The sequence below is a fragment of the Capricornis sumatraensis genome, chromosome 4 (genome assembly GCF_032405125.1).
Source record: "Capricornis sumatraensis isolate serow.1 chromosome 4, serow.2, whole genome shotgun sequence".
Taxonomy (NCBI): domain Eukaryota; kingdom Metazoa; phylum Chordata; class Mammalia; order Artiodactyla; family Bovidae; genus Capricornis; species Capricornis sumatraensis.
In genome coordinates, this window is record NC_091072.1 from 59,731,813 (window position 1) to 59,748,697 (window position 16,885).

Genomic DNA, 16,885 nt, shown 5'->3' on the forward strand with positions numbered 1-16,885 from the left:
GAGACCATCTGCAATGCTTTTGGAGCCCAAGAAAATAAAATCTGTCACTGTTTCCACTTTTTCCTCATCTATTTGCCATGAAGTGATGGGACTGGATGCCATGATCTTAGTTTTCTGAATGTTGAGTTTTAAGCTAGGTGAAGCCAGTTGAAAGAATAGTTCAAATTAATAAACTGACATTTTAAATACCAGATTTTTAATTGTAGATTTCTTGTGAGTTTACTTACCATGAGCTCCTTTCAGTAGGTACCCCCTCTCTGGTGTACTGTCAGTGAACCCTACAAAGCTAACATGTCCCTAAGCATGGTGATGGCACCAACAAAGAAGCCATCTAAACAATCAAGTCCACGGAGAAGTGCTCTAGAACAACAGGTCTTCACTGTAACTCAAGTGTGAGGCATTGATGTGTCAGCAATGTCTGCAGATCCTTTTTTTTTTATTTGAACTAATATAAATACATATACTATATTTAAGTGTAGCTATAAGGGTTGGATTTTTCTTTTTCTTTTTTTTTAAACTATTTTATTTTCTTTTATATTTGTTACCTTGTATTCTCACGTGGCATAATTTCTCCTTTTGCATAGTTTCCATACTCATCTTCATTGTTAGCCTTTCTCCCTCTCCATCTTTGAAATCATTGGTATGGCATTAGCACAGGTTTCCTAAACCTAATATAAATGATTTTCCTAACTTACATATTGTACTAGCTTATATAAACCAAGTTTTGTTTTATACAAAATTACAAATCTGTTTTGAATATCCTCAATATAAATTATAAATTCTTCATATGGATAAGATTGTATGAGAACAATTAGATGTTAAATTCTGTCTACCAAAAATAATTATTTCTATTTTCTAACTAAAACACTAAAAAACAAGCCCTATAGGATGTTGGTTTCATTAAAACAGCTCTGCTTTTCAAAATAGGTGGGTTTGAAGCTCAAACAGGAAAACTACTTAATCTATAAGTGACTGACGGTATTTTTCTTACAGATGATTTAGCTCCCATGACCTGTCTTGTTTTTCTCTTTCTTGTGATAAAATTGTTAGCATAGACTAAGCTGCTTGGCCAAAACTTGATTTCTTTAAAAAACAAATAATGTTTTCATATTTTTCCCTAGATAATGAAGAAGAATGTATGTATAAGGATACTACTGCAAATGAAAGGAGTAAAGAATATACATACCAATGGCTTCATACACAGGTTGGGGTTCTTGAAACGACTGGCTCCAGAAATGTGAAATGGTGAGGTCATCTCCCTGAAATCAGATTTTTGTATTGCAAACACATATTGAAAAGTGAAACCTAGGTTAATTATGCTAGAACAAACATGACTTTATATAGCTGAAGGCCAATATACGACATTACCAGACTATAAATGGTCTCTTATATAGGATAGATTTGATCACTATGTTTTTCACTGTAAAATATTTAAGAACTTGGTTTCTGTAATGCTTAAAAATCAGCACAAATGATTGATGGTGATGATGAACCACACAAATGATTCTACTTTATAAAGTAAAATGCATGGTATCTATTAATTGTTTATAAATATCATCGGTATTGGTGTTTGTAGTATTTTATTTTTTGTTATTTTTACTATCATTTATGTTTGGCAGTTAAAATTAAACTCAATCCCAATCCTGCCACTTTACCAGTCATGTAACTGATTTTCAGTTATGTCTCAATATTTTAGTTCCCTCCTCTTTACAGTGAGATGATATCTCTCTTTCTCACCAGATAGAGGTGAGTTCTCAAATTGATGTTATCAAATGTTGATGTCCCTTAGCAGCAAAGAAAGGTGCCTTGAACCTAATAAGTAATCAATTAATTTTTGTTATATTAATGTATGTATTAGCTTTCTAGGGCTACCATAACAAAATACTAGATTGCATGGCTTAGAGCGCAGAGATCTATTTTCTCACAGTGTTGGAAGCTGAAAGTCCAAGATCAAGGAGTCAGCAAGTTTGGTTTCTCTGGAGGTCTGTCTCCTTGGCTTGCAGATGGCTCCTTCTCACTGGCTGCTCACATGACCATCCTTCCACCTCTGTTCAGTTCAGTTCAGTTCAGTCGCTCAGTCGTGTTCTAATCTCCTCTTTGAACAAGGACACCAGTTATATTGGATTAGGGCCCACCTCTTTGAACTTATCTTACCTTAATTGTCTCTTTCAAGGCCTTGTCTTCATATAGTAATTTTCTGAGGTATTAAAGATTAGGATTTGAATGTATAAATTTTGAGAAAACAAGATTTGAACATATAAATTTTGAGGGAACAAGATTCAGTCCAAACAATACATAACATAAAACATTGATGTACATAACTACTAAAGCATAAAAGTTTGCAGATAATATTTTTGAAATATTTTTTGTTTAATTAAGGTATAGTTGATTTACAATGTCATGTTAGCTTCAGGTGTAGAACACATATATTTTCTTTTTCACATTCTTTTCACTTATGTGCTCAATCGCTTCAGTCATGTCTGACTCTTTGTAACTCCATGGACTGTAGCGTGCTAGGCTCCTCTGTCCATGGGATTCTCCAGGCAAGAATACTGGAGTGGGTTGCCATGCCCTCACCCAGGGCATCTTCCCAACCCAGGGATCAAACCCAGGTCTCTTGGGTCTCGTGCACTGAAGGCAGATTCTTTACCTACTGAACCACCTGGGAAACCCTTTTCCTTTATAGGTTATTACAGAATACTGAGTATTTAGTTTCCCATATTATATAACATATTATATATGATAACTGTATACAGTTATCATAAATTTTTACGATTTTCACTGTAGCTACGTACATCCACAAAACAATTTTTTAAAGTGCTACTTAAGCATTTTCAAATATATAAACCAATATGAATCTAAATATAGATGACACTTTGGAAACATTTCCAGGGGTTGTGGGTATTAATGCAGTTATGAGGTCTAACACAATATAGCAGAATGTTATAATGTATAAAAATTAAACCTTTTTTACAATATATACAAATGAAAAAGCCTTCATATGTAGTCAAGTCTATCCATATAATATCTTTAATAATATGGAAAAAAGTGAAATTAAAACATTTTAAAACCTGAGTTGTTATATCCTATTTCATTGAGAGCAAAGAAAATAGGAATAAAGCAATCGACATTTGAGGCTTTTTTAATTTTGCTGAGTGTTCCTATTGATGCAAGTACAGTTTATTTTATGCTGGTATTAATTGATTTAGCATAATTCATAACAAGATATTTTTAGGACTATAACCAAATGTTGCATAACTCACAGCTTACCATCTATATTAACCAGATAAAAGAGGTCTTCTTTAGTGATTTAAAAGCATCTGTACAGATAATGTGAAAAATACAAACAAAACATTTCAGGATGTATTTTTAAGATACTTAAACATTTAACAACCTCAGTTACTCCTTAATTAGTTATATTTAAACATATAATGCAACAGGCAGTTATTGATAGATTTCTCCTTTGAAAATATAATATATAAAGGAATATATAAGTAATAATATTTTAAGAAAATTTTTTTTCTAAAACAGAAGTCCTTTAAAAGCCAAATATCAATGCTCTCACCTTAAACAGAAGTTAATTGTGAGCATTAGTATAATGCATTAAACATACCCGAGCTATTTTAAAAATAAGAAGTTTTGCCTTTCTTATAAGTAAGATATATAAGTAGATGAGGTACAATATTTATCCTTTCTATAATTCATTAGCTAAGGTTATTGGTACTTTCAGATATTTTTTATCTGTGTATGTGTTTGTTTGGCAAATTTAAAATTTATGTCAAATTGAAATTTAAAGTAACTATGAAAAGATATAAATTGCATTCACCTAATATAGGAAAACAATTATTTCCATTTTGTATATTATTGATTTTTCCCAAACTTTTCATTGGGCATGTTTTTCATAGTCTTCCTCTACATTAATGTAATAATATGATTTCTCTTTTTGTCATTATGCAGCAATCACTTCTTGCCTGAGTTAGATCCAGACGTACTTAACGGTGGAAGAGTTCAGCTTGTGGTAAGAAATGTGTTTAAAGTTCAGAAAAAGTGTTGTGGACAACAGTACTCAACCGATGGCACTTTAAGATGTGTCAATAAGTGGTATAAATTATGAAAATACCACAACTGTATCTTTTGGGGATAATCTCAAAATATTAAATATTAAAATAGTACCGTGCTTTCTTGGCTTATAATATGACTTTAAAATATGATGTCATCTTAAAATACTTAGTTTATCTGGTATATTTTAAAATAACAAGATGCTACTATATTTTAAAAGATACTCTGGGCAAGAAATTATAAAACAATATTATTGTCTAGACTATTTTAAAAGGAGGATACTTGAGGGAAACAGCAAAGCACCCTCTGACTCAAAAAATCAAACCAGGTAAAAATTAAAAAGTGGTTGTGTATTCAAACATTGTAAGTAATAAAGTGTAAATGGTTGGAGTGTTAGGAGCAACCAAGTTCTAGCACAGTGATCAGAATGTATACTCTGGACAATATAACTCATGTGCATTTCAAAAGTCAGCTGCAAGATATGCTATCAGAAGGGAGCCGATGTTAGCAGGAGAATGGCCAATATGGAGTCTGGAGAAACAGAGTCCCCAAACAGGAAATGTTAGTGTTTCCAGAAATTTCCAGAAAAGAGGGTACCCTGACCAATGACAGAAGTGCATGACTTCCTTGGCATGTGAAAATGAAGGGCATCAAATAACCCTAACTTTATGACACCTTCCATTTATATCAACCAATGAATATTCCTTGCTCAAACTCTACATTCACCAAGAAAACTGATTATAAGTTAACTTACCATGTAGAATTTAGTATTAAAAAATAAGGTATTCTCTAATGGGAAATAATATTATCATATCCAGAGCTGTTATGTTCGTTATTCTCATGAATTACTCATTCAAGGAGTTTTCCTGAAAGAGGGGGAAAATTAGGGCAATAGTTAAAACTAATGTGCTTATGGAAATATTTATAGAAGGATGCACATATTTGAAATAATCAATAAACAAATATTTTCTTGCATTTTAATAGAAATCCTTCTGGCAGAATGACATGAAGATTACCCTAGAAAAAGCAGTACCTCAGGCTATTAACACCCTACATATTATTGACTAACACTCTCACACAGATTTTTGAGTAGCCACTTTGGAGCAAAAATCAGGAATATAAAGTGCCAAGGAATGCCACAATAAAGAAAGGGATATTACATTTAATTATTATACTTCTAAAATGAATGAAAACAGATTGGATAGATTACTAATCAAAGTGGTTCTATGAGATTAACCCTTTGACATTAATCTCCTTCCTCCATATCCCATTATATCACACTACCCACGAATGTATGACAAATACATAGCAATGGTAAATACTTTGTAAAAAATATATTGAAGAAGAACAGTGGAACACGAAACAAGTAGTAGTCGTAGAACAGACTTTTTTTTTTTTTTTTTTTTTGAGTCAAGACAGGGGAATGGATCAAGGATTTACACTAAAAGGATACTGGGCTAATTGAAGGCCAAGTTGGGTGGAAATCTCTCAGGGTGTTGGGGAATGAAAACACCCTACCTGTAGGAAACTTGTGCAGAAAATTGTACAACTGGAACCAGGCCATAACTAAGGAAAATCTTGAAATGTTAAAAAACTGCAACAGCTGCTACTATAAGATCCTCAAAGACATAAAAAATACCACCCATAATAAAAGGACAGAAAATAATCGAACAAAAAATGATCAAATTTTAATTAGAGGGAGATGGATATGCAAATTAGGCCATTATAAATTCTGAAAATAAAAAATAATGTCTTTGAAAAGAACCCTGGATTAGACAGAATAAAAAAATTAGTGAAAGTTTATCTACAAAGGAACAATAGATTGACAGTTGACATCATATCAGAACAAGGCATACCAAAAGACAGTGGAGTTATTTCTTAATATAGGGATAAATATAAATATCATCTAGGACACTTTGTCACTGAGCTTCAAAAGTGAGGACACAATTAGACATAATCAAACATTCAAATGCTGGGTTTTGAGGAAGCTAATAAATAATATCTCTGTTTTCTAAACAAGAATAAAGTTATTGTATGACAGACAAGAATGAGAAAAATGCAAACAAGATATTATTTTACTTAATTCCAAATATGTATCAGAAGGCATGTCATAGATCTAGACAATTGCATTGCTTATTAAACTTATCCTCCCAAAATGTTAGCATTTTCCTGCAGGAGACACTCATGGTTCAGTTTCTCCAGAAAATATACTCTGAGATTCTGATATTTGAATGTAGGATGTTTACTGGGGAAGGCTCTCAGGAACAACTCCTTTGAGGGAAGGAAAAAACAGGATTAAACAGAAGGAGAAGGTGTACTGCAGTAGAGTTAAATCACAAATGTTAACATTAACATGTGCAACCTCCTTACAATTATAACCTATCAAACATTGCTTATAAAACATCAAAGACATATACCATATGCATGAATTGTTGTTTTTTAGTCAGTAAGTTGTGTCCAACTCTTTGCGATTCCATGGACTGTAGTCCACCAGGCTTCTCTGTCCATGGAATTCCCCAGGCAAGATACTGGAGTGGGTTGCCACTTTCTACTCCAGGGCATCTTCCCAACCCAGAGATTGAACCCACATAACCCCCATATCCCGCATTGACAGGCAGATTCTTTACCACTGAGCCACAGAGAAGTCCCTACGAAGAAGGGTACAGCCACTTAAAAAAAAAAATAGTGTCAATTTCTCATAAAGTTAAATATATACTTATTTGACTCAGCAGTTTTGCTCCTGAGCATTTTTTCTAGAAAGATGAACTTATGTTCAATCAAAAACTTATACGTAAATGTTCATTGTAGTTTTATTTGTGATAGCTGAAAAGATTGGAAATGACCCAAATCTCATTCACTGGGTGAATGGTAAACAAACTGTGGTACATACATACAATAGATACATAAAAAGGAACAGAAAGCAACAAACAAGAATAAACTCATGGTATACACAAAGATGTTCATGGATCTCAAGAGCATTTTGCTACGTGAAAGAAGACAATTTCAAAATGTTCTTTACTTTAAATGATTTCATTTACATAACATTTTCAAAACTACATAATTATAGTGATGGGAATTTATTAGTGGTTGCCAGTTATTAGATTAGGGGGAAGGTATTACTATAAGGGAAAACAAAGAGGTTGTTTGGAGAGATGGAATAAGTGTCTATTCTGATTGTAGTGGTAGTTACATGAATTTATACATGTGATAAAATGTCATAGAAGCATAAACAAGCCAAAAAAATATAGTGCATGTGAAAACTGGTGAATAAGGTCTATGGTTTAGTAATAGTATGGCACCAATGTCAATTTCCTGTTTTTATTAATTGAACTTGAATTATACAAGATATCATTTGGACAAGCAGTGGGGAGGATATACAAGTAACTCTTAGTACCAATTTTGAAGTTCTATGGGACTTATAAATCGAAAGGAAAATTTTTTGAAAATGATTGAACTTCATGTTTAAGTTCTGTGCATTTTATTACATATAAATTAAAGCTCTATAAAACACTTAAAGTGCCTTCCATGCCCACATATGTTACATAAAAAGGCCTCTGTCTTATCATATAAGAGAAGGGGTTTTCACAATGATGACAATGTATTATGAATGGAGGGGTATGCATACCTCAGCTTTCTGTGATCAAAGAGAAAAATATTTTTAAAACACGGGTATTACGTCTAGAAATAATACAGACAATGATGCGGTATGTTCATAGCGTCTACAATAATTTTGCAATAATTTTCATATTATTCAAACAGTTAAATGAACTAGATCTATATTTCACAGATGTAATGTACAGTGAGAGAAGCAAAATGCAAAAAGAAGTTAGGTTAATTTTGAAATAATTTTCTAAAAACTTTTGAATATGTTTATTCAAATTATATGTAGAAAAACTGAAAAGCTTACAAGTGAGTTTCACTTTATAATATTTTATTTCTCTTTATTAAAAATATCTGCATAATAAGTAAATAGGTGTTTATTTTATGCTTGCTGTTTGTCTTCTAAAAATACAAAATTTTAAAATAAATATTTAATAAAATCTTGTTTGTGAAAAATCAGAAGAAAGAACTGACTGTTCTTTATTAAATGGAAGAGACTCTCTAATTTAAATTAAGTAGCTTGGTTTGGAGGTGAAACAGGATCCACTTGCTTAGAAGACATGTTCCAGAGTTCATACCAGTCATTTCATTGTGAAAATAAGGGAAAAAAGAATATTACGCTACAGACATGACCTGATCAGAAGACAAAGACCAACAAGAGTTTTGCAAAATCACTATTTAAATATTTTCTATTGCATTGCACATAAGAAAATTCTGATCTGACACAAACTGTTTATCATGTTATAACTGTGAAGAATGTTTAATATTACAATGTTTGGGGATTAAACATACAGTTTTGTAGAACAAGTATTAAAAGCAAGGTCAGTTTTATTCTATTTTGCATGTATAGTATATCCATTTTGCATGACATAGAAGATATTTTCTTTATGATTTCTCTACTCCTTAACATTAAGAAAAAGGGTGATGTTCAATTTGAAACCAGTGTTTTCACAGATAGAATTTGAATATAAATACATATGTGGTTGAGTCAAATATGATGCTAGACATGTAACTAGCCTCTATGAAATTTCTACGTTTGCATTTAACTGCACCATTGTGGCACCATTGTGAAAGTGTGTGTTATTGTTAAATTTCACTTCTAAATTTGATTCTGTTATAATTTGGCTTAGTTAATAACCAATACTGTTTTCTGTTTTGGAATAAACAATCTTATGGATGTTAATGGCTTAGATGATAAGATTTTTGGAAGACATGTTCACAAATATTTTCTTGACATGTAGGTACATATCATCTTGTCTGGAGGAGGGTGAGATTTCTGCTTTTTAAATAGGTGTAGTAAAATTATGTCATTAAATTGAAGCAAATAAAACCTGATTTTAAAATCCCGAGGCTTATAGTTAAAGCCTATTTAGTCAACAGGAGGGTCTCTTATGTGGTTAGCATGTCTTTCCTTATTTTGTAACTGATGTTACCAAAATCTTGGTATTGCTTTGATCAGTCAGTTAGTTCAGTTCAGTCGCTCAGTCGTGTCCGACTCTTTGCAACCCCATGAATCACAGCACGCCAGGCCTCCCTGTCCATCACCATCTCCCGGAGTTCACTCAGACTCACGTCCATCGAGTCAGTGATGCCATCGAGTCAGTGATGCCATCCAGCCATCTCATCCTCTGTCGTCTTCTTCTCCTCCTGCCCCCAATCTCTCCCAGCATCAGAGTCTTTTCCAATGAGTCAACTCTTCGCATCAGGTGGCCAAAGTACTGGAGTTTCAGCTTTAGTATCATTCCTTCCAAGGAAATCTCAGGACTGATCTTTTGGATGGACTGGTTGGATCTCCTTGCAGTCCAAGGGACTCTCAAGAGTCTTCTCCAACACCACAGTTCAAAAGCATCAATTCTTCGGTGCTCAGCTTTCTTCACAGTCCAACTCTCACATCCATACATGACCACTGGAAAAACCATAGCCTTGAATAGCCGGACCTTTGTTGGCAAAGTAATGTCTCTGCTTTTGAATATGCTATCTAGGTTGGTCATAACTTTCCTTCCAAGGAGTAAGAGTCTTTTAATTTCATGGCTGCAGTCACCATCTGCAGTGATTTTGGAGACCCAAACAAATAAAGTCTGACACTGTTTCCACTGTTTCCCCATCTATTTCCCATGAAGTGATGGGACCAGATGCCATGATCTTCGTTTTCTGAATGTTGAGCTTTAAGCCAACTTTTTCACTCCCCCTTATTCCTGATTGTTTTTTGCGATGTCTCGGTATTGATGGAGCCATTGAATGGGACCATTAAATACATACACTTGTGCACTAATGAAATAAAATCCAGAAAGAATGTATAACATTTTTCATCCTAAAAATCACAAGTGTAAATTGTGAGCCAGTCATCATTTCACTTGAAACAGTTCTCTACGGAGGTTTTTTTGAAGAAACAATGGTATCACTTAGCCAGGTACAATTTAAAAACCAATACAAAATTGTAAAGTAAAATAATAATAATAATAAATAAAAATAATAAAAAGTAAAAAGTGACTAATGCCCCAGAGTGGCTTCTCCTCTGAGCTCACCAATAGCAGACTTGCTTATTCAACAATGAGAGAAGGTCGGGGGGGGGGGGGGGGGCGGGAATGCAGACATCTGAATTTGAAGGAAGATGATCTTTGTGTTCTGGTTTCATGAGTTTTTGTAGCGCATCATATAGGAATAGCTATGTAACCACAGTGATGGTTTTATGGTTTTATTTTACTCTAAATTTTTCTCACATCAAATATTAAGGACAATGCTTTCTCACAGGATTTCAAGCATCCTGTGGTTTGGATGAAGTTCCAGCTACTTTGAGGCTGCTTTGCTTTCTATCATGGCATTTTCTCCCATTTAGGGGTCAAATCCCGATAAATCCTTACTTAATGATATTATACATTATATAAAACAATATTTATAGCCAAGAGGTGAGTCTTTCAACTCTTCAGTTCAATCCAAAATAGTAATAAAAATTCAGAGAGGAATTTTAGATGAAATAAATTACCTAATACATATGTCCTTAAAATATCTTGAAATTTCTATATGTCTACCCTTACTCCCAAATTAGACTTAACATATAGTATTTTACATTAATAATGACTGTAGTGAGAAAGTAGAGATCTTTCATCGCTTTGTATTATACAAATATGGGATGAAAGGCATTTCAGGGAATTTTATAAGTGGTAAAACATGAAAATTGCAGAAAATAATCCGATGTGACATTTATAACATTCAATTAAGAATTAAATAATATCCTTGGTAAATAAGTGATGTTAAGCTATTTCAAGTTTCATCAGTTGCCTTTAAGATTGATTTTCATCAAAATTACTGTACTGAAATGTTTTCTTTTGTTGTACAGACTCAAATAGCAAACCTCAATTTTAAAATCGGCTCTTATTTGCAAAAAATGCTTTGACATAGTGCATTTGTTCTGCCTGGGCAGCAATAAAGGATTGTGGTATCATTTTGAAGAAGGTTGTTTGACAGAGCCTGTTTGTTTATTTGGGGTAATGTGAGCTGCATTCAGAAAATGCCATATTTTGTTTCATGATTGTATACATTCTCTCCCATTGCTCCCAGGCAAGACTTGTAAGCAGAGAAGACACGGATTTAGACCTTTTTTCCATGACCAGTGGAAGTGCTTTGTCTGTGAAGAGAGAAAAAAACATTCAGGCACACAGACACTCAGCGGGATCTTCAAGTAAGTTGTGGTTTCCTTCAGAATTAATTTCAAAATCACAAATGAATTGATGGAAACTAATGCCAGCAGCATTCTTTTACAGATAAGGGGGTAGGATGCCAGCAACCAGAACTGCCCAAAACTATCCATTTGAATTTTTTCCTTCTTTGAATGTCTTCTTTTGATATAAACAGATTTAAATTATTTCTAAAATTAACAGCATCAGTTTTTATTTTAATTCTATTCTGTGACTCAGTGATTTACTCCTCTACCCCCCCATGGATCATATTGAATTCTTTGATCATTTAGTTCTAAAAGGGTTCGTTTAGGTTAATTGTAAAACGTTGGATTTATATATCAAAGTAATGTGTTTTGGTCTTTTGTCATTAATATATATTGTAAGTAAAGTTTGTTTTGAAGGAAATTTTTTTTAAATAGCAGACTTTAGATAATAACATTATAATGTCAAAATCATGCTCTTAAAAACTATTTCCACTGAATAGATGACAGTTTGTAATTACTAGTGATGACTTTTTACATTTGAAAACTTGTCACACATTTATTAATTTGGTTATATAACTATATATATATATATCTCTCTCATGGTTTCAACAAGAATTACAAAGCAATTCTTAACTCTGAAAAGAATGTAAACATTTAAAAACTATCTGTATCTCAGGGTATTTGAGAGTAAGAAAGCCTAATTTTTTCAGACTCTTCATTTAACTTACACTATAAAGATATCAAAACATTTTCTATAGTGTTATGGTATATTAATACAAAAGATGGTTTATTTAATATAATATTTTGCTAATTTTGACAAAGTATAGTAAACCTCAGAAATCCACATATTAATTTACACTTCATTTTAAGTAATAGTTATTCTATAAAAAGATTTATTACTCATTGATTGTATGATTATATACACGCAAAGTCAATATTTATTTGAATATGAACAATTCAACAATCCAGATAGTGCTTCTCAGATAAATGAAAACTTCAAAATAATTATCTGACTTTTCCTCCAGATGCTTGGCATTATTATATTCCAGTCATTTAAATCCATTTATATGTGTAAATTTATTTTAATGAATTTTAATTTCATTTTAAAATAATTTTAATATATCTAACTTGCAAATATTTCCCAGAATCTGGTCATGAAAGGTTGCTCTGGTCAATATGGTTAAGAAATATTTTAGGTTAATTCACCTATGTAAAATTATTCTTTTAATACAAATTTTCTACAGCAACAAAATGTGGTAATAACATCAGATGTTATATATTTTTATATATATTATATATAGATATATAAAACATTTCAGAAGTAATCAACCTATGCCACACATAATAGTGAATGATGCCATATCCATTTTAAGCATTGCATATTACAAACTCATATGATATTGTTTTGAAGTAGTGTGGGTAAAAACAAACAAACCTAATAAAATTTTTACACAAATTGCCTTTTCACTTTACAGAATATCAAAGCTTCTGTTTGAAATGTACTATCTGAATGTTAAAACATAAATAACTCAGTCAGTCAGCAACTATCCTGAAATGCACAAGCTTCACCTTTCACTTACATAAAACTGAGTTATAGATTTTAGAGTATATAAGATCTTTATAGAGAATTCATTTCTTAACACTTTCTCTAAGAAACTGTAATAAGGCCATTCATACTGTAGTTTCCATTAGTTGTCAATAAGTGACATTATTGCAAACACTACTAATGACTAAATGTTCATTAGGTGTCAGTTTAAGACAAGACACTTTAGAAAATATTTTTTTATTAAATAACAGAATGAATATGAATAAATACTATTTGCCAAATTCTTGTCATACTAGTTTACTGTAACCTCCATGTAATATAATGGTGAAGGATATGACCTCTGACACCAGTTTGCCTAGATTTGTATCATAACTTAATTTTCTCATCCTTAAAATAGGAATGATACCTACCTTGTAGAATTGTTTTAGGATCAAATATAGTGCATTCGCTTCCAGTAGTCATGTATGGATGTGAGAGTTGGACTATAAAGAAAGCTGAATGAATGAATGAAGTTGCTCAGTCGTGTCCGACTCTTTGCGACCCAATGGACTGTAGCCTATCAGGCTCCTGTGTCCATGGGATTTTCCAGGCAACAGTACTGGAGTGGATTGCCATTTCCTTCTCCAGTGGATCTTCCCAACCCAGGGATCGAACCTGGGTCTCCTGCATTGTAGACAGATGCTTTACCATCTGAGCCACCAGGGAAGTAAAGAAAGATGAGTGCCGAAGAATTGATGCTTTTGAACTTTGGTGTTGGAGAAGACTCTTGAGAGTCCTTTGGAGAGCAAGGAGATCAAACTAGTCAATATTAAAGAAATCAACCCTGAATATTCATTGGAAGGACTGATGCTGAAGCTGAAACTCCAATAACGTTGGCCACCTGATTCAAAGAACTGACTCATTGGAAAAGACCCTGATGCTGGGAAAGATTGAAGGCAGGAGGAGAAGGGGATGACAGAGGATGAGATGGTTGGATGGCATCACCTACTCGATGGACATGAGTTTGAGCAAGCTCCGGGTGTTGGTGATGGACAGGGAGGCCTGTCATGCTGCAGTCAATGGGGTTGCAAAGAGTCAGACACAGCTGAGCAACTGAACTGAACTGATAGCACATTCAGAATGGTATCTGTCTCAAAATAAGTGCTTAGTAAATGTTCTTTGTAATTGTTGTAAAAAAGAAAAATCAGTTGAGGTAAGATATTGAAGTCTGTAGTATCTAGTCACATGGCTAACTAGCTCAGCTTAAAAGAAATGTCCTCTTAATAGTTCTTGAACTGAAAAAAAAAAAATGGCATAGCTTATTATACATAGAAATCTTTTAACTGTCAGAGTCTTTGTGTCCTAGGCCCCCATGGCCCTGGGCCAACCACTTAAAGTCTCAGTATTTTGAAAGCTCTTTTCCTCCAGCCTTCTCTCAAAATCTTGTCACCTTATTAAAGCTAAAATATTTCGTTCAGCTTCACAAGCCAAATCTACAGAGCAGTTTATGGGTTACAGCTATAAAACTTTTTCAGCTCTTAAACTTTTCTAGTTATTTCTCTTTCAATATTGCTATAATATTTGGAACACATATTTTTTAGAAATAGATACATTCAGGTTTAAAATCCCCACTCCACTATCACGGATAAGTTGTGTGACCTTGGATAAATTATCTAACCTCTAAGAATGAGTTTACTCTCTGTAAAATGGAAGTATAATGTCTATCTCATGGAATTTAAGGAATAAATCAGCAAAAAATATCCGTAAAGTATGGTGATGCATTGCCTAGTAGTAAGTAAAGACTTGTTGTTTATATTGTTTGTTATTATTGTATGTGTTGTTACTGTTATATTATTTTTGAACAATTTCTAAGTAGAGTTGTCTTCCTTTTCTGTATATCAAATAATAGCAGAATCATGCCATCCATATAAAGTAACAATGTCTTTTCTTAGAGAATTTTCTAAGGTCTTTGTTTTTTTCCTTTTAGGTCTTACTGCCCTCTTACACAAGGCCAAGGAAATCTGCTACCAAATTTTCTAATCTATATTATGATTTGAAAATAGATGAAATAGGTCACATTCATATTTTAAAATGTGGCATTATGAAATGACTAGGCAAAAAAATCCTGATTCAAACAATATTTATTTAAAAATACTTGATATCCTTAAGTGATTTTGGTTTTCTCAATTCATTTACCCCTTAATACTTAAAATAAAGGATACATTACAATAACTCTATTGCTCTAGCAATTTAGAGTTTAGCCAATTTCTTTTAATTGTCTTTTCTGACTTATATGATTATTTTTCTTTGATAGATATTATAAAAGAGACTTAGAGTGTTTATTTATTTGAATGTTGGCACAAAAAAACAGCAAAGGAAAGCAACAACTTGAATCCATCTTTTCTCATTCCAGACTCAGTGCTATACTATCTTCTATTCTTCCTTGGGCTAAAACATGTAGCTTAGTAAGAATATAGTTCCTCTTATCCCTTCATTCTCTCTGGAGCCATTTATTGATGAGTTATTGCTCACTATACACCTAGTTTTGGTTTCTAGTTGCCTTCTTCATGTTATCCCTGCATTTTCCAGGACATATTCCATTTTCAAAGTTAGCCAGAGACTGAGAATCCAAAATCCTCTGTAATAGTGTATGAGTTCAGTTCAGTCCCTCAGTCGTGTCCAACTCTTTGCAACCCCATGAACCACAGCACGCCAGGCCTCCCTGTCCATCACCAACTCCTGGAGTCCACTCAAACCCATGTCCATTGTGTTGGTGATGCCATCAGACCATCTCATCCTCTGTCGTCCTCTTCTCCTTTTGCCCTCAATCTTTCCCAGCATCAGGGTCTTTTCCAATGAGTCAGCTCTTCACATCAGGTGGCCAAAGTATTGGAGTTTCAGCTTCAACATCATTCCTTCCAATGAACACTCAGGACTGATCTCCTTTAGGATGGACTGGTTGGATCTCCTTGCAGTCCAAGAGACTCTCAAGAGTCTTCTCTAACACCACAGTTCAAAAGCATCAATTCTTCAGTGCTCGGCTTTCTTTATAGTCCAGCTCTCACATCCATATATGATCACTGGAAAAACCATAGCTTTGACTAGACGGACCTTTGTTGACAAAGTAATGTCTCTGCTTTTGAATATGCTGTCTAGGTTGGTCATAACTTTCCTTCCAAGGAGTAAGCATCTTTTATTTAATTTTGTGGCTGCTGTCCACCATCTGCAGTGATTTTGGAGCCCAGAAAAATAAAGTCAGCCACTGTTTCCACTGTTTCCCCATCTATTTGCCATGAAGTGATGGGACCGGATGCTATGATCTTAGTTTTCTGAATGTTGAGCTTTAAGCCAACTTTTTCACTCTCCTTTTTCACTTTCATCAAGAGGCTCTTTAGTTCTTCTTCCCTTTCTGCCATAATAGTGTATGAAAGTGAAAAGTGAAAGTGAAGTCCCTCAATCATGTCCGACTCTTTTCGACCCCATGGACTGTAGCCTACCAGGCTCCGCTGCCCATGAGATTCTCTAGGCAAGAATACTGGAGTGGGTTACCATTTCCTTCTCCAGGGGATCTTCCCGACCCAGGGATCAAATCTGGGTCTCCTGCATTGGAGGCATACACTTTAACCTCTGAGGCACCAGGAAAGCCAACCCCAAATCAGCTTCTTCTCTGAACATGTCTAAGTGAGTGAGTGAAGTCGCTCAGTCGTGTCCGATTCTTTGCGACCCCATGGACTGTAGCCGATCAGTCTCCTCCGTCCATGGAATTTTCCAGGCAAGAGTGCTGGAGTGGATTGCCATTTCCTTCTCCAGAGGATCTTCCCAACCCAGGAATTGAACCTGGGTCTCCCGCATTGCAGGCAGACGCTTTTTTACTGTCTGAGCCACCAGGGAAGATAGGAACATGTCTAAACTCTCATGAAATGTAAGCCCTTATAATATGGTACTGAATTTACTGAATATGGAAACAACTGTTTTTCAAAAGTAAAGTTGCTAATGTTGTTGAAATGAAGAAGGCTTCTTGGAGGCAGTATACTTGATCT

At 33.9% G+C, this 16,885-nt stretch overlaps 1 protein-coding gene and 1 non-coding gene across 2 annotated transcripts in view; one reads left to right on the forward strand and one right to left on the reverse strand.

Moving 5' to 3' along the window:
* Positions 1 to 11,388, forward strand: part of LRRIQ1 (leucine rich repeats and IQ motif containing 1) — a 200,692-nt gene extending 189,304 nt beyond the window's left edge. Inside the window, exons 23-25 of the mRNA XM_068972048.1 lie at positions 1,122 to 1,245; positions 3,958 to 4,018; positions 11,218 to 11,388. Coding sequence (XP_068828149.1) covers positions 1,122 to 1,245; positions 3,958 to 4,018; positions 11,218 to 11,388 — 356 coding nt within the window. The remainder of the gene's footprint in view (positions 1 to 1,121; positions 1,246 to 3,957; positions 4,019 to 11,217) is intronic.
* Positions 11,389 to 13,499: 2,111 nt separating this feature from the next.
* On the reverse strand, positions 13,500 to 13,571 carry TRNAC-ACA (transfer RNA cysteine (anticodon ACA)). The gene has a single exon. It is a non-coding gene; the product is annotated as a tRNA-Cys (tRNA).
* Positions 13,572 to 16,885: the final 3,314 nt, after the last annotated feature.